The 24,912-nt window shown below is 39.7% G+C and overlaps 1 protein-coding gene across 8 annotated transcripts in view; it reads left to right on the top strand.

The window, feature by feature from the left end:
• Nucleotides 1-20,397, top strand: part of SPHKAP (SPHK1 interactor, AKAP domain containing) — a 119,568-nt gene extending 99,171 nt beyond the window's left edge. The window contains exons 9-14 of one of the 8 annotated variants that reach the window (XM_033111822.1): nucleotides 4,425-4,610; nucleotides 4,950-4,976; nucleotides 6,452-6,538; nucleotides 8,727-8,779; nucleotides 8,871-9,055; nucleotides 16,989-20,397. In XM_033111822.1, the coding sequence (XP_032967713.1) occupies nucleotides 4,425-4,610; nucleotides 4,950-4,976; nucleotides 6,452-6,538; nucleotides 8,727-8,779; nucleotides 8,871-9,055; nucleotides 16,989-17,132 (682 nt within the window). In that variant the 3' untranslated portion in view covers nucleotides 17,133-20,397. Of the gene's footprint in view, nucleotides 1-4,424; nucleotides 4,611-4,949; nucleotides 4,977-6,451; nucleotides 6,539-8,676; nucleotides 8,780-8,870; nucleotides 9,056-16,988 lie in introns of those variants that run through there. The other 7 variants (XM_033111820.1, XM_033111819.1, XM_033111821.1 and 4 more) reach the window with 7 other exon arrangements.
• Nucleotides 20,398-24,912: the final 4,515 nt, after the last annotated feature.

Here is a 24,912-nt window from a genome sequence, read left to right on the forward strand (position 1 = left end):
TATATAGTACCAGGTGGGTACTAGACTAGTCAGAGGGATCACTTCTTAAATTATATAAATATCTAACCACTATGCTGTACACCTGAAATTAATATAAAATAATAATATTAAATTTCAACTGTAATTGAAAATTTTAAAAAGGGGGGAAAAGGTGAAGGGGAATAAGAATCCAAATTTTCAGGTATAAACAAATAAGTAATAGGGATGTAATGTACAGCATGGGGAATATAGTCAATAATATTGTGATAATATGGTACAGTGTCAGATGGTTGCTGGACTTATGGTTCTTATGATCACTTCTTTAGGTATATAAATGTTGAATAATTATGGTATACCCTGAAACTAATTAATATTGTATGTTAGCAATATTTTTAATAAAAATCTTTTTTAAAATATGAAATCATATAGAATACGTTCTCTGATCACAACGGAATTAAATTCAAAATTAATAACAAAATGATGTCTGGGAAATCCCCAAAACTCTTTGGAAATCAACAACACACTTCTAAATTATCCATTGGTAATGTCAACTACAATTTTATATATATATATATATATATATATATATATAAATATTTACAAGAAGTAAATATATATATATAAATATTTACAAGGAGTAAATATATATATAAATATTTACAAGAAGTAAATATATATATAAATATTTACAAGAAGTAAATATATATATAAATATTTACAAGAAGTAAATATATATATAAATATTTACAAGAAGTAAATATATATATATAAATATTTACAAGAAGTAAATATATATATATAAATATTTACAAGAAGTAAATATATATATATAAATATTTACAAGAAGTAAATATATATATATAAATATTTACAAGAAGTAAATATATATAAATATTTACAAGAAGTAAATATATATATAAATATTTACAAGAAGTAAATATATATATATATAAATATTTACTATGTATATATATTTACAAGAAGCGGAGTACAGCATTAGGAATAGAGACAGTGGAAATGCAATGGCTGTGTGCGATGTCAGAGGGGTAGTGGATGGGGGAGGGAGGTTGTCGCTGTGTGAGGGATATAAATGATAAATGTCTAAGTATCACATTGTTTTGTGCACCTGAAACTAATTTTAAAAAAATTAAAAGGGCAAAAAAATAAATAAATAAATTATCCATTGGTCAAACAATAAGTCACAAGGGAAATTAGAATAACTTTTGAATTGAACGAAAATGAAAACACAACATATCAAAATGTGTGGGATGCAACTAAAGCAGCACTTGGGGAAAGAAATTAACACCTGTAAGTGTTTCTATGTAAAAAATGATTTAACATCAATGATCTAAACTTCCACCTTAAAAAGCTAAAAAAAACAAAGGATGATCATATTAAACCCAAAGTAACATAGGAAGAAATTAATAAAAATGAGAGCAGAAATCCGTGGTTAAAAAAATAGAATAGAGAAAATCGAGGAAACCAAAATCTTTTTAGTCTAAAGTTTGATGAATAAGTGCATGTTTATGCATTTAAAGTTGAACTAAAATATTTTAAGTGTGTCATGTTTTATTGTCATGATTTCCCCATTCAATGAACTTTTTACAGTAAATCAACTAATGCATGACTTATTGGAAAGAAGGCTTTTACTCTAGCTATGTATCTATTTTTATTGTTACCTCCTACCTATGGCAAGTGATTCCTTTTTTCTGTTTATAGTAATGACTCAAAATTTATTTTCCAGATAAACATATTTAGGTTACATAAAGTAAACTGATTTAAAGAAGTGTTGTTATTCTTATGATACAGGAGGAATACAGATATGGCAAAAGTCATGACAGTAGTTTTCTAATAATAAAGATAGGGGAACACTGGGCTAGATGATTACTGGGGTCCCTGCCAACTCAGAAATTCTAAAATTTAATCTGATATCAAATATGGTCTTCTAAAGCTCTGTGTGTGAACTGTAAGATCAGAAGTGGAAAAAAGCCATGTACATATATCTGCATAACACATCTGTGCATTATTCATAAATAAACATGCAAAGCTATGCATTTCAAAAGAAAAAGAGAAGTACTGTTTGTGATTATCATTATTCATTCTGAGTTCCCCAGCTACGTAACATGGAATATGAGATTTAATGTAAATAGAGCATGAAAGTGAGATAAAATAAAATATACTGACAGATTCATTTTTAACCTGGATGTTCACTGCCAATCACTGAGATGTAACTCTGCTTTAGTAAGAAATACACTGGAATAAATTTTTCTAATGACATAACCTCCTAATTTAGCAAGAAATTAATCCAGGAAATTACTTTTTAACTAAACAAATGGTGTGGGAGCCCTCTCCTTTGTGCTCAGTACTTGGCTTATTTCCACTTTTTTTGGAAAAATGTATTAATATATTGTTTCCATCTGTCATCAATGAGCTTTTCTTTCATTTGAATTTAACTAAATTCACTAAACATCTAGGCTGCATCCATTCTTTTCCTTTCTCCCTGCTCAATTTGGAAGAATACCAACATTTCTGAAAGGAAAATCTAGCTTATTAAGGATCTCTTGTCACCCCAAGTTGGCACCACATCGTGCTAGAAACAGCCACGCCTCCATACCGCGCCTTTCTAGAGTGCTGTGAGAAGGAATCTTAGGAGCAAGGAACCAGGCACTAAGCTAAATGCAGTAAATGATCTTTATTTTCTACTTTACATCTTCCAAACACCCTTGGGAGATGGGTATTATCATTTTTCTTAGAGAGGTTTATTGACTTGTCCAAGTTGGAGAGCTGACAGTTGGTAGACCTGAAATCTACAGAATGGACAGCAGGAGTGGAGCTCAAAGGGGCCTGGTCGCTGACCAGCATTTGGTCAGAGGAAGCAACTGGGCAAAGATGAGGAGACAGGAAATCCCTGGCCCACTGGAGAATCAACAGATGGTTTTGTTTGCTGAGGAATGACTAGGGTGGAGGCAGATAAAACTGGACAGGCAGAGAAGGCCATGAAGGACAGAGATTAGCTTCAGGGAGGCCTTGGAGGTGTTTGACAAGAACGGTCACTGATGTGCTTCAGGGACATTAATGTGGCAGTGTGAAGAAGATTTGGAGAGAGGAGGAAGAGTTGGGGCTCAACTGTGTGGCTGATACCATACAGTCAAGCCAAGGAGTAACGGTGGGTGAAACGCCCACAAGTCTCAAAGTTCGAGGTCTAATATCTGGTACCAAGCTTCATTGCAATCTTGGATAAGTCCTAATCCCCAGGAAACTTTTGAGGTTCCTTCCAAATCTAAAATTCTAGCAATTTAGGAGGACCTAAATTAAGATAATTTCATGCCCGTAGAGACAGAGCTTAAGTATGTGTGAGAGATTCTTTAGAGCTGGAACTGAAAGAACACAGCAAATAATTGAATGTAAAGAGAAATCAAACGACTGCAAGATTTTAAGCCCAGACACTCAGAAAAATCAACAAAAATAAGAAACAGAGGAAGAGGATGGGAAAGCAATTGGAATTTGTCCCAGACACATTGATTTTGAGATGTTAATGAGACAGATTGAATATGTTCAGAAGACCAGCTGAAAAAAGAGCCTCAGAATCAAGAAGAGAGGCCCTGGCTGGAGTTCAAACGTGGAAGTGATTTCAATAGGCAGGAGAGGAGATGAGGTTGCTTAGAGACAGACTGAAAAGGAGGGCAGTGAACAGTCAGAGCTGGCTGTAGCAACACTTACAGGAAAAACAGAGAACCAAGTTCCAGGCGAAAAGTGTCCAGAGAGGCAGAAATTCAGGGGAGGCCACGGAGGAAAGGCTTGAAGGAGAAAAGCCAGTTGGCAAGGGCTAAATGCTTTGGAGAGGAACTTGATCTAGAAAACATTAATCTAGTAGAGGGTGTGCTAGTATAAATCAGAAGTCTCAAAGGGGAAGGATGGTGTAAAAAGGTGTCTGCAAGTGCAACCCTGTTTAGAGGCATTTCTAGGCGAAACCACCAGGACCGGAGTGGGAATTTTTCCCCAGCATGGCTCACATACCACATGCATTAGAATCACCTGGGGTAGTTGTTTAAAAATGCAGGTTTCTGGGCCTCCCTGCGGAACCATTGAATTATCATCTCTGGGGAGGATGCTCTGGGTTTCTTCATTTTAAATACCACTGCCTCTCAATAATTCTTATATATGCAGGCCACGGGGCTTCAATGTATCTTTGCGATAAATAGAGGGAGTCTGCAGAAAGAGAGCAAATGAAGAGACGGGAAAGCTGACGGAGAGTAAGGCTGAAAAGGCAAAATGGGACCTAGGCCATGAGCAGAAGTATTAGCCTAAAAGACAGATTCCACCTGGGTTGAAGGACCTCCCACTCACTATGGCTGATTCGTGCTCAACACAGCAGCCAGCAAGGTCCCCGTGACAAGTTCAGTCTTGTGCTTCCACTCTTGGTAATAACGTGTTACCGTCTACAGTGACAGCCTGGATGCCAGAGACGTACCAGAGGCTGAAGTCTCAACAGAAGGCAGAGCCACCGATGAGGTCCCCAACCCTCCCTGCAGCAGTGGGGAGAGCACAGACAGCTGGTCCCAGCTCGCCAATGAGGACGACAACCTAGATGAATCCAGTAGTTTTCTGCAGCTCAGTGAGCGATCCATGAGGTACCTGCTCTTCACTCGTCTTCCCAGGGAAACAGGTCTCAACACATGTACCAGAAATGCATTTTAAATGGCTCTCTGCAAAGGGTCCCTAAGAGGGAGTGCAAGAAAGGCAATCTCCCACTAGGTCAAGGCGCCTGCGTGTCATGATTTGTGCTCAGAGGTACCTTACTATCCAATTGTGGCTTCAGTTACCTTGGCCAAGGTTTAGAGTCAGTTGTGTTCCCTGCTCTGTAAGCCCAAGCTAATGCATTCAATGATGACAACTGTGAATTTTTTAATAAGAGCTGCTATTACACCTGGTGTGTTTGATACTTTCTTTCTGGTTCATTTGTATTTCAGATGCAACCCAGGCTGGGTTTACATGAGGCAAGTGTTTCCACACTGTGTTGTGTTGTTTGGCCTGATGTTCCTCCCCTTTCTCTCCCCTGCCCTCTGTATTGTTACTCTGGAAAAGCTAGAGAGGAGTCAATGGGAGGTCAGATTTGACTGGACCCCAGACAGTCAGGAGATATAAACTAAAAACTTTCCCTCTATGAGGTAAAAATGAAAAGAATTTCCACATTTCTGCCCATAGTCTAATTGGATACTGGGCCAACAAGGCCGCAGACTTTCCAGAGAGGCCAGTTGACAAATGGGAGTCGAATGCATGTGGGTGTGTGACTCCTTCAAAATTTTGTTTCTGGCAGTTCAATCTGTTTAGACTTAGGAAATTTTCACAATGTTAAACAACTTGCCTAAAAGTTCAAAAACTGGTGAGAAATGTTACAATGTAGAGACAAAAAGCAAAGAACATTTGAATCTTTGGATGTAACAGAAGTTTATAGGGTCAACTATTATACTTCTAGTGCAATGTAGAGTCATCAGATTTCAATCAGTAATAGATTCGGTAACAGACACGAAACCCAAGACAGGAATTTGAAATGGAGGGAACTAGTTGGTTACTCATGGTACTCTTAAGGGATGACGGTCCCCTTACGACACACCAACTCTCACCCTTCAGAAATCTTACTTAGAAGAGACATCATTGGAAAACAGAGAGAGTGTGAGGAAATTCAGTGGGTTTGGTGAAATTGGATGCATTCCATTTTGCAAGTACAGACAGAGCCTAAAAATTAGCTCAACTCCACAGAGTTTCAATGAATAAGTTGCAGGCTGGTAACTAGATCATATGTTGATTGTGTAACCTATGACAGTGAAGCAAGACGTGAGTCCTCCTTCTCCATGATACACAATGTAGCAGATATTGCTCCTTCTCAAAGATTTTAAGATATAGGAGCTATAACATTTTGTCATTCCCTAGCTTTATACCTGTGAATTGTGTAGTTCTATAAGAAAACAATGAGCCAGGTGCATATCCTATGGAATGTCCCTCAGAAAAAATCCCCCGAATGGCAAAGGGAAAATATGCATCTACTCACGGGTTTCTGTCAAAAGCAGGTATATAAGCATTCCAGTATCTCATTCTCAGAAGTTTCAGTGGGAATAGCCCAAGGCGTCTTTTGCTGCTAGATAAACATCCCCACTCTAACTAGAGTGAGGAAGAAAGAAGTCATGCTGATTGTCACCCACTAGGTGTGATCTATCAAGGGTGACACACTGCAGAAATCAGAAAACATCGTTGATGATAACGATGATGATGATTGACTTGAGCCAAACAATGTCTTGCGTTGTGTTTTCCCCTAATCTGGTCAGACGTAAATACCGAGTCAGGAGTCCTAGACACAAAGTAATAGTCTTCTGGGGACTGAAAGAAGGAGCCCCGAGAACAGTGGACTGTCAGTGTCAGAGGTGTGGCCAGGTGGTGGAGACTGGCATTAATGTGTAAACTTTTGCTTTGTCAGCAATGGCAACAGTAGTGCCACTAGCAGTCTTGGCATTACGGACCTGGACATTTATCAGGAAAGCATGCCAGCTTCTCCCATGATTAAGTAAGTAGCCACTGAGGTGCACTGATTGTGAGCCTGTCCCTCCACTTCCATTGGGCAATCCATTGTGATCATCCAGGCTGTGCCCAGCCACTGATCTCATCATGTCTGTACGGCCATGGTTCTCCAGCATGTGTGGTCCCATGTCACTGGAGCAAGGACTCAGGCCTAGAATAGCCTGCCACCAACGGCTTTCTGGATTTCAAATCTGCCCCCTACGATGCAGTCATGTCCGATAAAGCTTATCCATGTAATTAGAAGTATATGTCATTTTACGTAGTTGGACACAGAGAAACAAAAATCCATGTGCACTGGACCCTGCCAGCCAGCGAAGACCATTGTCCAATAGATGAGAGTGGGAATGGCTTTTCCTTACTTGTAGACACCTGGAATTATCACTACTCAATGTGTCTAACATCAATCGTGCCACGATCAAGGGATGTCATCCCCACACAATAGCTCTGCTCCCTGCAATACGAGGACCTTCTAAAAGAGCAAAGGGAAAAAAGCACTTAGAAAAGCACTATAGGTATGACATGAAATACGGTGCAGAAAGAGAGAGCAACTCGAGGTCAGGACTGCATCAGAATTTGCAATTCTTCTGGAAAATTAAATGAATCAATTTTTTGACCTCTGACTTAGCTGGTTATTTGGAGATTTCTAAAATTTCAGAAAAATGAAAATGAAGTATAAGACAAAATTGGCTCCCTGACCTATTTCTTCAATTATTCTTCACCGATAAAGCATTTCTGCTTACTATGTGATCAGGTATCCTGCCTGTCGAGGACTCCTTAGTGACTGGAGGTGGCAGGAATACTTTCCTGTTGCACGAGGTCATTATTCACAAGTAGAGATGAACATACACATTATCTTGGGGGTATTTATTTTGTTTTTTAAAAGGAATACCAAAAACCCAAACACCTAGGAAAACTACTTTGGGATAAATTCCTTTTTCTGCTTCAGGAAACGTTTATGCAGCTACTTTTTCTGTCTTTCTCCATGGAGAAAGCCTCCATGGTGTGAGCCTATGACCCCGCAGACGATATGAATTCAGGGGAAACCAATGCCACGAGCCATAGCAGGATTGTACAGCGTTATAATGGCAGAAACTGTACATACCACGTGTCATTTCACTTACGTCGCTCGCATAGAGATCTAACAGAAAATCTAGACCCATAGGAAAGTTTCTATTCTTCAATATAATTATTAGGTATGTGTGGGAAAAGGACTATCCTCTCTCAAGGAATAAATTTCATTTTATTCCTAATAACAGTAACATAAAATATAAGGGAGAATCTTTTCTCATAATAATACGCATTTTTAAGAGCGCGTTTTAAAAATAAAGGACAACCACAGACTTCCTCAAATGGTCACTTCCTTTCAGCTGTTGGGACATATGTTCTCCTTTTGGAAGCTTTTGCTGAGTTCTCCCACTACATTATTCAAGGCTCCCAAATAAGTACTCACCATATGAAAATACCTCAAACACTGAACATTACCAAACTTAATGAAATATTTACTTCAGTTATGAGTCTCTACTTCTAAACCTCCTCCAGCCTACTACATCCTCCCAATAATAGGAAAGAAAAAGAAAATTGTCAACTAATTCAGATATTTTGTTGTACAATTTAAGTTCTGCAGTTCACGGATTGTCTTTTTCTTACTTCAGATCAAAGAACCATCTATAGGTCGAAAAAGGATTTTCCTAGGCTAAAATGCAAATTTACATTGCTCTCATAGTATAGAGGGGGAAAAAAATCATTGTGTCAAAATGGAAACATGGTTCTTTAAATGATGAGTAAAATAGAGAAGAAGGATAAATCCTGAAATGAAAACTCGTTACCTACATAATCTCTCCTTGACTGTTCGAACCTCTGAAGGTTTATGGAAAGGAGATGGAGAACAGAAGGATGCCTCTCTCAGTGTCTCCCACACTAATTATCCCAACTAAAACCATGCAGTTTATCTGGCCTTTTTTATTTCTTAGGGGCAGAATATTTATTGAAGAGCCTATAGTCCTACATTAATAGTCAATTTGGTATTTCCCTAGTATTACTTCACTCTATAAAATCGATAAACATAGAATAAACTCAAGAAGCTTTTAGATCAATAAAACCCATCACTTCATCTTCCATTTACAGCTTACACTTCCTAAATATTACCAACCATATACTATTGTTTTCTCCCAAAGTGAATTAGTAGAAGAAAAGGAGATTCTTAAAGGACAGTCAGAAAACATTGAGGGTAAGCCACGTTCCCATAACTTTGACATACAATTTGTCTGTGTCTCCCTGTGGAAAGCATCGTAAGGCTGTGTGGTTGTGTCTGTGTTCAGAATTTGTCTCTGGAGTGCCAGTGGGAGCAGCCAGCCGCCAGGGCAGTCTGCTGGTGATCAACTTTGACCTGGAGCCAGAGTGTCCTGACGCTGAGCTTCGAGCCACTCTGCAGTGGATAGCTGCCTCTGAACTCGGCATCCCTACCATCTACTTTAAGAAATCTCAGGAAAACAGAATTGAAAAGGTATCATGTTCCCTGTTTGGATATCAATCAAGCTTGTGTTTTTATCACTGCTGGAAACTCAGTAAATGCCCAGTTAACCCATTTGAATTTGAATTATTTGTTCTTTACTTTTCACCTTCAAGTTCTAACTAGAACTTTGACAACTTCCACCTGTAGAAATATAGTCATGATTACTATTTCTTTGTCTCAGCTAGCTGGTGACGATGAGAAAGTAAATCAGGGAGATGGGAACTTTTTTAAATAGTCTGTTATACATATTTTTTTTTTTATGTTTCCTTGCTCTGAAACAAAACTTTTTATAACACTCATTTAAATAAAAGGTAAAAGGAAAGGCTTGATATATATACCAGAAACCAAAGTGAGGCCACACTGATATTTAAAACAGATTGTAGCATGACATCAAAGAGAAGGCATTTTCGATTCCCTACCAAGCAGGCTTGCCTGAGGCCAACTTTCTCATTATCATTCTCCACCTACCAGAAATATAAAGCTGGGGAATAGACCGTTGGACAACATCCTGCCCATGACTGCCTACCGTTCTCCACCGTCTGAATCGAGGGTCTAGATTTGTGTGCAGGGTGATTACTGGCTCACTATTTGACAAATTCTCCTTCTGTCTTACCACCCGGCCTGCCCAGTGCAAAGGATGGAGTGAAAGGGCACTCTGCATTTGACCCCTCTTTGCCGTGGGAAACAGAACAAGAACATTCCAGGGAAAGTACACTCTTAGATTCCCGAAAAAATGAAAGACAGGTTGTTTTCCAACTTTATCTTCAGAACGTTGTATAGTGCGTTTTCAGATGGACTCTTAGTAGATTTTTATATAATCCACCATCTCTTGAAGCAACATAATGGTCTATGTGAATAAATGTCTCATAAATCCCCATCAGGTGAAAGAATAAGGGATGTGTCACTAACACCTTGATTTTGTAAATCATGCCCGGACTTGGTATTTATTTATCCCCACTAATTTTTCAGTTCTCAAAGACAATGCCTGTCTTTGCTCATAACTAATTTTCCGAGAAAATAAATGTTCCACTAGTGTCATTAAGAAAAAAGCATTAAATGATGTTTCAATTCATTTAATTTAGCATCAGCTCAAGGACCTTACTTCCAAGTAATGTAATTTTGAGGACTACATTTTCTAGTTTTTTTCCTTTAGAGTCAGTTAATGTTCTCTGCACATAGTGGCGAATCCATAAATATGCTCTGTTTGTGACAGAACTGGTTAAATAAAGCTATTAGTTAAGTTGGTTAAATAAGTAAAATTTTGACATCCTTTCTTTTATCAATAGTGCATTTAAAGACCACATTCTGATTGTTTTTCAATTAGTCAGGTAGTTAAGTGGCCATCTTTAAGTTATGGAAGAGCTATTGTGGCTTCCCACCCAGGAGGCTATGTCACACAAGAGTGGAATGTCTCATTACTCCTCATCAGCTTTGAGAAGGTTGTAAAGAAACATCTCTATCAAGTTCAGAAATGTCATTTTCTCACCATCACTCGAGTATTAAACATCATTCACAGATGTATACCCTGAGTCTCTATTTGAGTGAATTCTGAATTTTGGAGGGATACATTAATTTAGCCAACATGTCTCCTTTGTGGTGTTCCCAAACTCCTTTATTAATGCCCCTTCTTTGTGAAAATACAGGCATGAGCTAAAGGGGTAGAGGACATCATGAAGGAATACTGAAGCGGCTCATCTTCCCCACCATTGGCCTTGGAGTTGCAGGGCACTTCAATCAGCTTAAATCAAATTACAGCCCTGCTTCAACTCAAAAGGCAAATTCCAAACATTCTGGGTGCCTCATTTTTGGCACCCAGACACTCTCCTCTTCGAGAATGACACCTTCATTTTCAAGCGTTCTCTTTCATTGTGTTTTGTCCATTTATTAAAATGCCAAGTCCGTTTAAAATTCACACATTCAGAATATTCATTAAGCATTTTATTGAGCATGTAAAGCATACCTGGCACTGTTTTAGGTGCTGAGGAGACAGAGAACAAGAGAGACAAAATTCCCCACTATATTCTAGTTCAGGAAGGACCCAAAATAGGGAAAACATAAATCAAGAGAACACACCTTGTACCATGATGGGAACTTATTCTGGACAAGGGGGGATGAGAAACACACTGAAATAGTATTTCTTACACTGTGACCATGAACCAAATACACAGAATCACCTGAGACGTTTATTTACAATTCATATTCCTAGGGCTCTTGCTAGGAACAGGCCCAGAAATACTCATTTTCTTATAACTTCCCTCAAGTGCAGTGATTCTGAGGAACAGTAAGGTTTGAGACCCCCTTCCATAAGAAATATCCTGAAGGAGACGTAGCATTTGATGTGGCTTTTAAATATGCTAAATTCCAGGACAAAGATTACTGAGAAGACTAATGCCTGATGCTCTAAAACAGTTTATAAATTTAATTCACAAGGACCTCAACATCAGTTAAGTTTAATCTACTTAATTCGAGACAGAAAAAAGAATCATGAAAGTAACTGGTTTTCAAAAAAAAAAAAAAAAAAAAAAGGCACCTGTTGGCTAACTGTCCTGCTTTTGGGATCTAAAGCCTCATTGTTCTCCAGATCTTTTTCTTCTGTTTAAATTCAGTGGGCCTCCGTGAGCTCCAGTGGGCTGCTGACTGGCCTCACAACAGACCAGGAGCCTTTCTCATTTTTAAGCCTGCCTTGAGAATTCCTTCCTTTTCTTGGAAACAGTGCATACAACAGAGGAAAGAGAGGGACAGATGTCTGATTACCTTCCCAAGAAAGTGGGGGTCAGACAAAAAGTAGCCTCGCCTCTAATCTCTTATTCCTTTCCACATGCAAAGTTGTGGAAAGAGAATAAGAGAGAAAATAGCAATGGTATTGACGGTGAAGCTAACTATTTCAAAAGCACTACCCTTCAAGTCTCAGTTTTGAAGCAGTACGTAGCAAAAGAAGGAAACATGAGGAAGAATCAGATACTGTCTTAGCCAGTATAGTTTAGGCTGCTGTAACAACATACCATGGACTGAGTGACTTAAACAACAAACTTCTATTTCTCGCAGTTCTGGATGCTAGAAATGCAAGAACAATATGTCAGCAGTAGTTCTTGGTGAGGACCTTTCCCCCCGATGTGTCCTCACACAGCAGAGAGAGCGCTCTGGTGTCTCTTCTTTGTCTCATAAGACCATAAACCCCCAGGGGAGCCCCAGCCTCACAACTTCATCTACACCTAGTTTTCTCCCAAAGGCCCCACCACCCAATGCTGTCACACTGGGGCTTAGGGCTTCCACATGTGAATTTTGAGGGAACACCAACATTCAGTCTATAATATAGATGCTAAGTCTCTTCATTTGTAAACATAAGACATTGTCTTGAACGGAACCCGTTAGTCATTGTTCTCAAACTCAACGTGTTCTAGAATCACCTGGGCAGCTTTTGTAGTTATCCATGCTCTGGCCAATTAAATCAGAATCTCTTCTTGTGTTGAAACCCAGGCATTAGGGTTTTCTAAAGGCCCCTCCCTGGTGGTTCCAGGGTGCAGCCAAAGATCTATAGGCCACAACTGCAGGAGCAATGTAAAAACCAGCTCATTTGTGCTTAAGGAAATGGTATTCTGCCTTGGAGCAAAGGAAGGTAGCTGCCTTCAGAAATCTATGTTGAATGTTTCCCCAAAACGGCACAGCCTGAAACAGCTCCCATAGATTCCTCCATATGATTTGGTAAACAATTAATCTAACTTAGTAAATGCACCTGAGAATATAAAAGACACTTTTCTTCAAAGGAATCTACCAATGATATACTATCACGGGATGTATATTCTTCCAGTTTCCTAAGACAAAACATTTGCTCAAGGAAATGCCAACAATGACATATACAAAGAGAATCTAATGATTATTGATTCTGAAATGGCAGGCAATGAAAGATGTTGCCTTTTAGTTTTCAGTGACTTGGAAAGAAAACCCCAGATCCCTGACATACAAAAGCTCATAATGAAATTACCACGGCAATAACATGGGCAGGTACAATGAAAGATCTAGGACCAGCTGCTGTTTAGAATGTGGTTTTGAAAGGCTAGGGTAATGAGCTTTGAATGTCCTTTTCTGGCTTCCTCACCATCTTAGCTTCATTTTTATCTAGAAATGTTTGTAAATGAAGGAAGAAAAGAAAGTGTATGACCTTCCTGTTTGTCAGCCCTGCAGATGTTTCAAGGTTTCGATGTCTGAGATTAAATCATCACTGCCATCAGAGCAGACTATATTTAGTGGGACCAGATTATTTTTAAAAGCTTTATTATTGGGATATCAGCCTGGATTTAGAAATCATGAGACAGAGTCTAGCCTGTGACCATTCTACAAACTACTGGCAGCTTGGCCTCGCTGGTGGGGCATTTTGACAACCACGGGTCCGTCAGTGACATACTGTGACCTTCACCACATTGGAAGACTCTCCTTCAGCAGGTCCCAGAGAAAGGGAAAGAAGCTGATATTGGACTTCAAGAAAGATCTCAGACAGAGAGCCTTCTGGGAAGGGTTTGGCAAATATTGGCATCTGCCCTGGAGCTTTGATTTGCTTTTAGAGCAACGACTCAGAGATGAAAGTTGGGAACAAAATGGTGGTCCAGTGAACCAGGATTTACAGAAAGAAAAAAAGGAGCTAAGCCTAATTTTATTTCTGTGTACTTTCTATTGACTGTATCAAGGGATGTGTCTGGCCTAAAGCCATTGGTGACTGTTGAGGGAAATTTTGAAGAGAAGTCAATAACTTATAAGTCTCTCTCAGTGGAACCTCAGAAACTTGATGTTCACACCTTCTACACCAAGAACACCTTCTTTCTAGACTTTCAGTAAGAGCTAAGAAAGTCTGATTAATCAAATCATGCAAAGACATCCTAGCCTTTCTGCCCTTTTCTCTGATGCCTCATGTTTTTACCAATCTGTCTAATAGAAAACATGCCTCGGATAGTTTATCCTCACCAAGACATGAGGAACAGCTCACAACATTATTTTTATGCATCTTCATAACTTACTAGCAGCTGATGGGAATGTTCCCTTATCTGAGGGCACTTGCATTTTAACCAAAGCCTTAACCTAAAGGATTGAGCTCTCTAAAATTTCAGGAATCTGATAGACAGGAAGCCAGGTCAAGTTGCGAGGAATCCTGGACAACTCGTAGTCCCTGAAATTCTATGTCGTGCGGGGCGGCCTGCAGGGTGTCAGGCGGGGTATCCTGCCGACTACACCAAGTGTCGTGCGGGGTGTCAGGCAAGGTCTCTGGTCCCGCTCCCCACACAAGAACGCAGGATATGGCTAGGCCAAAAAGGAACACCCAGGGAGCCATAGGTAGGGGAGTCATACCACTATACTCTCACTGGCGGCTGGGTTGGAGACACAGGAACCAGGAACAACACAATTCTCAACCCTCACTGTGCCGCTTGCAGACTCAGCCACCATCTTCTTGCTAGCTTCCCCCTTTTTTTTGCTAGCATAGCCACAGCAGTTATATTAGTGGCCAATGGTTCACTGGTTACAGTTGATGGCCAACTAGCCACAGCTGATGGCCATTTGATCACAGTCGACGGCCATTTACTACCTGAGCCAGCACCTTTCTATGTGAGGCCGAGAGCCTGGAAACTGCTTTTTGTGGCTCTGTCCCCACATTCTATCACTGGGACTGGTGGGTAGCTGAATGGAGCTAACCTTCCTGTTGTACAGAGCAGTGAACAAAAATCCTGGGTATCCCAACCCCACAACACCCACTCTCAGTCACTGTGCGATAGGAGACATGCCCCATAAACAGCTTTTATTTTGCTCCCTGCCCACTGCTGTTGCCCCAATCTAGGCTCTGTTCAGCTTTTTCCTAGTTCCACGTCTTCCAACCATTTTGTGTGGCACATTCTATCAATAGAACATTATTGAGTAAGCAGCCCTAAAATATGCACATTTATTCTTTAATTACATACGCGCAAATGCATTGCATAAAACTCAAGAATGAATGCTTAGACAAGGTTTATCCGCAATGATTCTGGATGTCACTCCATATTTCAAATACTCTTCTTGATCATTTTGAATGTATTCACTTTACATTAGGTTGTTCATTCCTTCTGTCACTCAGCAAATGTTTATTGAGCACTTGTTAGGTGCAGGCACAAGATATTTAAAAATGGTTAAGATGCTGCCTTCCCTGGGAGATTACTGTCTATAACACAGTTGCCATCAGCCTCTCATCTGTCTCCTTTCTTACATCATCCTAAAACTCTTTGAGATAATGTTTATGTTCCCATGCATTAAAAGTTAAGTATTCCATTTTCCAGCCAAGAAAATTGCTTTATTCTGATTAAGCCAACACAAGGCAAGTGAGTACAATAAAGCACTGATTTTTCTAACTGTGGAAACAGTTGGTGCCATCACAGCTGGGAGAAGAAACATAATTTAATAGTAGCTCTTTATAAGACAACTTCTCGGTAATTGAAATGAATTAATAAATTCAAGCTGGAGAGAAGGAAAAAAAGAAATTAGCATTTCAATTTCTGGCTGATCTTAAAAAAATCTGAGCAAATACAAAAATATCAAAGTCAAAAATCCTAGGAGGAAACATTGAAGAAATAGTAACTAAACCACAACCCTCATCTTTTTCATAGGTCTTTCTTCTTCATAAACTATGCCACATTCCCAGCCTGCCTTTTTCTCTCAGTGATCCAAATAAGTATTACTGCTGAATTCTCCTACCATGGAAATGCAGCAAGGTGAAACAGCACTGGGATATGGACGGTTAGAAAACCATGCGTCCTATTACCAACTTTTCATCTCCCAGGCCCTCAGTTTTCCATCTGTTAACGCCTACTTCACAAGGGGGTTGACAGAGTGGAATGAGATCACATGCGTGAAAGTATTTCCTCCAGTTAGCTCATTAATAATTGTTACTTTAAGGAGTGTGAGTGGCCTTCGCACTGGGCTTCCCCCCAAGGTTTCATGAAGGGAATGATCTATAATGATTTCCCCATCTTCCAACAGCTGAGCTCACAGTTCACCTGCAGTCAAAACTTCCTGTGGAACAGACTCACAGATACAGAGAACAAACTGAGGGTTGCCAGAGGGGAGGGGATTTGGGGAACTGGCTAAAGAAAGGTGAAGGGAGTAAGAAATACAAATTGGTAGTTACAAAATAGTCACGGGGATGTATAGTGTGGGGAAATACAGTCCATCCTGGTGCCACAACGAAGTATTGTGTAGTTGGTACTAGATTATTTGGGATCACTGCGTAAATTATGCCATTTGCCTGAAACTAATATAAAATAATATTGAATGTCAAAAGTAACTAAAAAAATAGATAAATAATTTTTTAAAACTTTCTAAGTTGTGGCCTATCTAAGCTACTAGTATTAGCCAGGGTGACTAACCTAGGTTAGTTTCCTCAGTTTTTTCCTTTTTCTGTTACAATGGAAAGCCAACTTCTCTTGATTGTGGGGAGGGGACTTTTCAAGACGGAATGGGGGAACAGTTGGTGACCTAACCCAAAAGCTTACCACTTGATTTATTTGGCCTAAATATGCAAATCCAAATGACAGATTATTTGCAATACACATAGAAGGGATTGGGAGCCATACAATACAGTCCGGTCAGAGAAAGTCTAATCCAGAGAAAAGCAGAGCTGAGGAAACTCTTCAAATATCTAAAAGAGATTTCAGACTCTTGAAAGACTTCCATTTAGTCTCTCACAATCAATGAATGGCAACTGCTGTGAAGAAAATTCTAGTTCAGTGGAAAGAAATCTCTAATGCTCTGACCTGTCTAGGAAGAAACTAGACTGTCCTGAAAAATAGTACCATGTCACCAGAGATATTCAAAAACAGCCTGTAGAGCCATTGGCTTTGGAAGACCGATTGAATGAGATGACTGAGGATCGTTGGTGATATACGAGTCCTAACTCTGTGCTTTGCTTTAGTTTCTAGATGTCGTGCGGCTGGTTCATCAAAAGTCCTGGAAAGTGGGGGATATCTTTCATGCCGTGGTTCAGTACTGCAAAATACATGAGCAGCAGAAAGGCGGGACCCCGAGTCTCTTTGACTGGCTGTTGGAACTGGGATAAAGCAGCTATGTCCTGTAGAGTATTCCTTCCTTTTATTCCAGCTTAGATTACAGTGATTTGCTCTAAACGCTCTAAACTTCCTCAAAACATTGCATCACATTAGCAGAGCTATAAAAATAATCTGCAGCTCAAGTCTATGGCACATGGAATAAATCTGTGGGAAAGGAAATTACTGATCTGTACAAGTCAATACAACCGGTAGGTGAGTTCAAAATAGTTTGTATTAGAATGGCTGGGAAAACTGAAACTTTAATGGGCCTCAAACTAGGCCCAAACTCTAGGAAAGCTGCTCTTGCATATTTTTAATAATATAAAATATGTGATGTCACCAATTATGTGAATCAAATGGAAACAAATTCACTTGTCAAAATAGTTTTGTAGATTATGCTGTAACCTTTATGTTGCTTTTTTGAGCAGATTAACGGGCCATCAGCCCAGGTGAACACTTAAGATTTGGATAAGGAATTTCCAGAACTTTGATATAAAAGATTTCCACTTTCAGGTCAATATCAGTGGGTATTAACAGAAATGCAAGAGTATTACCAACGTCCTCTACTGCGGTGATTTTATGTATTGACTGCAACCCACTGATAAATATTCCACATATCCCCAACAATATCTGGGTTCCTAGCTAAGCGGAAAAGTATTGGTGTTCAGCTGAGAGAGAGAAAGATCAAAGACTGCCTTGTTTCCATCTCTGTATTACTTGGTTAACATAATTACAGAATTCATACCCTAAAAGCAAGCTGTCTTTTGAGACAAAATCCGCTTGTGCATTAAATTATATAAAATATAAACTTTCATTTTATTTTTATTGTAAATTATGAAGAGATTGTTATCTTAAATAATATATTGAGCTAGTTTAGAGGTTTATAGAATATGAAGAGATTTTTGTCTTAAGTCACCATATTGACACTTGAGCTCAGTGATTTCATTATAAATGTGTTGGGACCCATATAGCAGACCAGCTACTTGAAGACATTCATAATGACGGATACAGAATTTGACATAACCAGTTAGGATCATGGACTCATCTTGATTTAAAGATATTGGCATTTAACTTGGTAAAAAGAAAACCTTATCACATTTACGTATTTTTTTTTTTACATTTTCATTTTTAATAAGGGTTCTAAAAATAACTGATGAGTGTAGATCTGTAGACAGTAACAGCAAGCTACGCAGTGTATCGTGAAAAGTTTGTTGCACCTTCTGGTTCTTTGGATTCTGAATTGGGTTTTAATTTAGTATTTACAAAAAAAATTTCTTCGGCTTAAAATACCAATTGTATAGAAGTTTGTGACCAGCTTTCAATTGTATATGATAGGGAATTTTTGACATATACAACTGATGCTTTAAAAAGATACATACCTGAAAGTACCAGCGCTTTAGAAGGTGTTCAGAAGTGTTGAATATGTTAACAAATTGTAAAATAGACTGTTAACAGGATGTAATAAAAACCAACAGAAAACAGAACGAGCAGTGTGAAGTGACAGCAGATGGGAGACTCCCCACATGTTCAGTAATTTTAATAACAGAGATTTAGTCTTTCGAGAAATGAAAGTATCTAACTTCTCCCTAATAAGTCTTCTTTCCTTTCAACTACATGAGCTGCACTGGCTTTTATTTTTCTTGATCAAAGAAAATCTTCATTAAAGATGTCCTGAAACACTATGCTTTTACACTATTTTTAAAGATTGGGAAGTAATTTTAAATGTGAACAAGGCCCAACACCAACAATGCTGGACTATGTATCATCCACATCTTGAAATGTCAAGAAAGTTTCCTTGTAAGCCACACTTCCCTCCCCAGCACCCCAGGAATCCATCCAGTACTCATTAGCATTTATTATAGAAATAATCCAAATTTAGGTTATATGTGTAATTTGGTACATTAATCAAATGTCAAACTTTAAAATGTATCCATCATCTCAAGCTGAAAGCTCTTTGTGCTACTAAATGGAAAAGGGTTTATTTATTTCATAAACAATCCCCAAATATTGTGTGTAGGCTTTTGTTGTGCTCAAATGAATGTTTACTTATACTACAAAGCACAAACACTGACTCGTAACCATGTGATAAAGCTATGTACGTGGTACTTAATGTTGCAATCAATAAATTTTTGTTGCCAAATTGTTAGTCATTTGTTTTTTCTCCAAGAGCTTTAAGCCCCTCATGGAAAAAATAGTCACAGTGTGACTGGATGAAGATAGACATACCCCTTAGACAAGTTTTTCTGTCCCACTTTTGGATTTTAATAAACAAATATTCTTTGATTAGCTTTGTTAGGGTCAATAATACTCATGTAAATTGGCGTTTCCCAATCTTGGCACTACTGACATTTGGGGCTGGATAATTCTTTGTTGCAGAGGGTTCCCCTGTGCGTGGAACCCTCTGGCTTGTACCCGCTAGATGCCAGTAACCACTCCCTTCGAGTTATGACGACCGAAAATATCTCCCAACATTGCCAAACATCACCCAGGGAGCAAAACTGCCACTGGTTGGGTACAACTGGGTTAAATAACGCATTGAGGGGGCAGAGCTCGAGGATCTGGGAGGCATAGCCCCTCAGCTGGGGAATCCCAGCAGGAACCTGAAAACCAGGCATTCTCCCCCCACCCTCCCAAGACCCATGGGAGTAGCCTTCACGGTAAGTTAAAGGGACAGGAGAAAAAGTCACAAGACAAACAAGCAGTCTTCAGGCCTGGGGATAAACCGACCGAGACTCAAGTAAACTAGAGCTACACGTATCAGACTTAGAGGTAAATGGATCAGTGCTCTTTGAATTCAGGAAATAAACTATTCGAATTTGTGCACATAAGGCACTTAGACTCCTGGACACTTTATTCACTAATGAGAAGGCAGGAATATGCTCACAAAAAGAAGAATTCTCTAGTCAGCCAAAACATGGGTTCCTTTACGTGCCCATTTGCGCCATTTGTGAAGGTTACTCTGGTCTACTGTTTGAAACAACAGGACAATTATTTTTATCCTAGCACTATTTTTAGTGAGAAAGGCAGTAGGCCACATCTTAACCTTTTAAGAAACTCACACACATGTCTAACAATGCCTCACTTAATTAGATCAGTTATTTCTTTCTTCCTTCATTTTTGACATTTTATGATCTTCTTTTTACAACTAAGTGCAGGGATGTACTAGAAAATGCAGTTACTTACACTCCCCACCGCGTGTGCTCTCCTGCGTTACTAAATGTTCTGAAACGTTTTGTTTTCTTTTTTAATATAACGAAGTACGTGGATCACTTGGTCTATGAGATGACTTTCAACTGGAACATTCTATAAATTGCTCTTTGGCAGAGTGAAGGCTAAAGGTGATATCAATTGTGCTGAGCAAAGCAACATTTGTATGGAATTCAATGTCTCAGGAAAATAAAGATTAAAAGAGGCCTTCTGTTTGTTTCTTTGCTTCTCCATTGCCCAGGGCAAGAGATAATTCTGGACAAAGAGAAGAGGAAAAGTTTCAGAGTTGTCAGAGACGCACACAAAAATGTAGTTACAATTCTTAAAGTTACGTGGTATAAGCTCTTTTAAAAATCTGAGGAAAACTGAACATGCACAGAATTCAGGGATGACCAGTACCATTCTAAGGGGATTGTCCATGCCATTTTCATAATCCCGCTCTGGATTCTACATCACTAGGAAGTAGAGCCCGTGTCTTTTTTATAGTCTATCACTTTCTAGACCTTCCTTTTGGTGCCTAATCGATCTTCATACCTAATGGGTCCTCAATACGTGTTTGTTTAAAGAAACAAACCCACCCTCTAGAAACTCATGTATTTATGAGGAAAGCATGTTAAAAGTGTTAGATTCTAACTCAAAAGAATGCTAATTTAAAAGCACTTTTTCATAAAACATGTTCTCATCAAAGAGAAAGAGAGACGGGGGTGGGGAGAGAGAGAGAGAAAATAAAAGAGGGAAGGAGGGAAGGAGGAGTGAGGAAAAAGAGAGGAAGGAAGGAAAGTGGAGCTGATGACTATTTAGAAGGCTAGGTTAACTAAGAATACCCCATGCTAGGAAATTATATTTCTAGACTATTCACATAAGCTGCCTTCAGGTAAATACTTCATTTTATTGCAAAATATAAAGATATCCTCAATCTTATAATCTGGATGAACATAGGTTATAAGATGTTTCCCAAAACTTTAAAATTGCATTAAAGTTTCTTAAATCACACCAAAAAAATTTTTTGGCTTCTCTCATAAAGTCTTTTAAATCATTTTTAAGATGTTATATTATAGTTAACCTTTTTCAATGTCATATTGTATTAAACATCCTCAACAGCAATACCATGCCATTCATCTGTTCAAAATAAAAGTTAAACAGTGAACTAAAGAGCGGGCTGATCCAATGGATCACAGAGGAAGTGTGCGCCAAACACACTTTCAGCATAGAAAGAATGAACATCACAGACAACACACTGGGAGGTGAATTTTAAATTCTGGTTTTAGAGCTTGACTCTAGAAGGCAGCAAGAAACAAGATCAAAAGAGGGTGTTTTTCAAAGTAACCAATACCAAGCTTGACTCATGATGGGTCTGAGAGTTAGAAGTATCTTTCCTTAAGGCAGACCAATGAGAACAAGGGTAGGAAGGATGAAGTGACCACAGCACCCAGGCCTGTTGGTCACCAGTTACATGCTGGAAATGACACCTGTCCTTTTCCAATCTGGGCATGGGTGATGCCCCCTGACTGTGATTAGTGGAGAAGATCCTTGGCACAGAGTAGCCCAAAGGACGTTAGTCAACACTGCCCAGGGCCACACGGGTCATTGCCAAGATAGAAACATGATTATCACATATGCTGGTCCCCTGTGTAGTGAAGAGTTTTGGTGGCCTACTCGGTAGCATCCCTTTTACCTCTCCTCCTTACCTGGTTTTATGTGGGAATCCACCTTCCTCCACAAAACCCATGTGATGCAGGAGACGCTGATTCTATACTGGGGCCTGGGATGGATGCAGGCTGGAGTAAGCTCATCGCAGCCCAGCCTTCCCTTTCTGGAACACTTGTCAGTTCAGGGGTGGACATGGGACTTAAACTGGCCCAAACTGAGGGGAAGGAGTTACAGAGAGGGATCTCTCTCTCTCTCTCTCACCCCACCCCCCAACAAAAATTGAACAGGCAACCATTTTCCTGGCTGCTTCCGGCAGCAAACTTGCAAAAGTAAATAGTTTACAAAACCATTTACAAAACGCTGAGTTACATGAGGCATTTTTAAATGTCCTCATATACTAGGCCAACCGTGTTTTGTCAAATTTCTTTTTGCGACCCAATTGTGAAACAAAGTCAGATCCCATAGTTTCCGGTCACTTCCATGACTTTGTCCCCCAGCCAATCTAATTCAATTTATAGCCCAGCTCTTACGTGCGATTTAAAGCTCTTGTTCCCTGTTTCTAAGCTCCAGCCAGGCTGTGGCCTGAGAGTTCGAAGTGGGAAGATGGAGAGTGTCTGCTCTTTTTGTTCCTCTGCCTCTAGCTTTTCTTGTTCTATCTCCATCAGTGTTGGGCACTGGGGGGAGGGAACGGAAGTAGGATAAGTGTTTCTTTATCTGGAAGAGCAACTGCAATTCCCTGTTGACCACAATGACTTCTCCAGTTAATACCATCCTTGGGACAGGAACATAAACATCTGCACTCCCATGGGACTTGTGTGTGAACATTTTTGGGAGCCCAAGGGGTCACTCTTAACATTTCTCTGAAGTGACAGACTCAATTTCAACTCCACCTTTACCTCTTCTTCCTGCAGCCAATGACCCACCCCCATTCCTTACCCCCTCCTTCCCTGTCACCTCATTGAAGCCCCTGGTGCCTGATCCCCAATACCTGGTAGGCAACCCGCTCGCATAGGGTACTATACTAGCAAACAGCGCAGGCACAGTCACCTAACTCAAGGTCTGCAGTAAGCTTAGGCGAACTCATCATGCCAAACAGTGAGAATTTTATGTACACCAAAGCTGTCCCCTTTCATCTCAACGGCTCTTTGCTCTGGAATGTTCTTCTCTGCTCAGATGTGTTTAAGGTAAAATTATCAAGCTGCTATCTAAGTAGGCAGCCAAGCAAAAGAGTAAGTAAATCAGAATCCCTTCCTTATGGAGTGACCTTGCTGTCCCATCCCTTGACTTCAAGGAAGGGGAAGGCAAAGCACCCTCTCCTACAAGGAGAAGGGAAAAGGCACAAGCTTCTGACCCACTTAGTCATACAGCCAGGAACAAAAGGTGATGGCTGAAATGGCTTAAGGAGTACAGATCTAAAGCTGTGTTCTTCCCATTTCTAGAGGTCACTTTTGGCCAGAGAAACAGTGACAACCGAGAGAGAAAGGATTTCAAAATTGGCTAGATAAGTAGGAGTCAACTGTTCCTTTCCATCTCTCTCCCTTCCACACCAACCTGTTGGAGTAACTGAAACCAAGAAAGCAGGACTAGCTACATAATTTGCAGGCCTCAGTGCAAAATGGAAATGCAGGGCCACTTGTTAAAAAATTATTAAGAATTTCAAGATGACCACAACAGAGCATTAACCCAAGCACAAGGGCTTTCAGAGTGTGAGGACCTGTGTGACTGCACAAGTTGCCTGACCCAGAGTTTCCAGAAGGCAGAGTGGAGCCAAAGAGGATGATTCTGGAGGCTTAAGATCTATGGAGTTTGCCTTGTTAGATTTTGGACTTGCTTGGGACATGTCACCCCTTCCTTCTTTTTTATTTCTCCCTTTTGGAATGAGAATATCTATCCTATGCTTATCCCACCATTGTATTTGGAAAGCACACAACTTGACCAGTTTCACAGATTCACAGCTGGAAAAGAATTTTGCTTCAGGATGAATACCTGTAGTCTCATCATATCTTATTTAGATGAGATTTATAGACTTTGGACTTGAAACTTTAGAGTTGATGCTAGAATGAGTTAAGACTTTTGGAGCTGTTGGAATGGAATAAATGTTTTTCATGTTAGGAGGACATAAATTGGGGGGGGGGGTAACTAGGGAATTGGGGGGGGGGTAACTAGGGACAGAATGGACTGCATGTGTCCCCTGCAAGTTCATATATTGAAGCCCAAATCCCCAATGTGATGACATTTAGAGGTGGGACCTTTGGGAGATAATTAGATCATGAAGGTAGATCCTGCATGAGTGGGATTAGCGCACTTATAAAAAGAGATTTGAGAGGGAGAGAATCTCCCTCTGGTCTCACATGTGAGAATATAAAAAGATGGCCATCTGCAAACCAGGAAGCCTGCTCCACCAGACACCAGATCTGCTAGTGTCTTGATCCTGGACTTCCCAGCTTCCAGAACTGTGACAAACAAATGCTTGTTGTTTAATCCACACATTCAATGGTATTTACAGACTTGTTATTATAACAGTCCAAACTGATTAAGACAACTCGAGAGAACCGGATGCTTTTCATCTGCCTTTCTACCATCACACACATTCTGAAACAGAGAGACAGTACTGGATCAGAATAGAGTTACAATAACACAGCTTCAGGGATCAACTAGAGAATGATGACTTTCTGATTACATGTGGACAGTGCCTTAAAGCCCAGGTCGTATTTGAAAAAGTAAAAATGGAAGAGATGCAAGGGACATAATTCTAAGCAAAAGGAAGAGTGTAGGTGATGAAATAGGGTCTCAAAGCCAAGACCATGTAGGACACAGAACACAGGAAAACGGGAGGACTTATTTTCCAAAACGTGGAAGACTTTCAGTGTACAACTATGATGTGGGGTCCATCCACACAATGTGGTGCTTTATGCACGTTTGTTTTAAAAGTCG

This window comes from Rhinolophus ferrumequinum, chromosome 8 (assembly GCF_004115265.2).
Source record: "Rhinolophus ferrumequinum isolate MPI-CBG mRhiFer1 chromosome 8, mRhiFer1_v1.p, whole genome shotgun sequence".
In the NCBI taxonomy this organism is placed as follows: Eukaryota; Metazoa; Chordata; class Mammalia; order Chiroptera; family Rhinolophidae; genus Rhinolophus; species Rhinolophus ferrumequinum.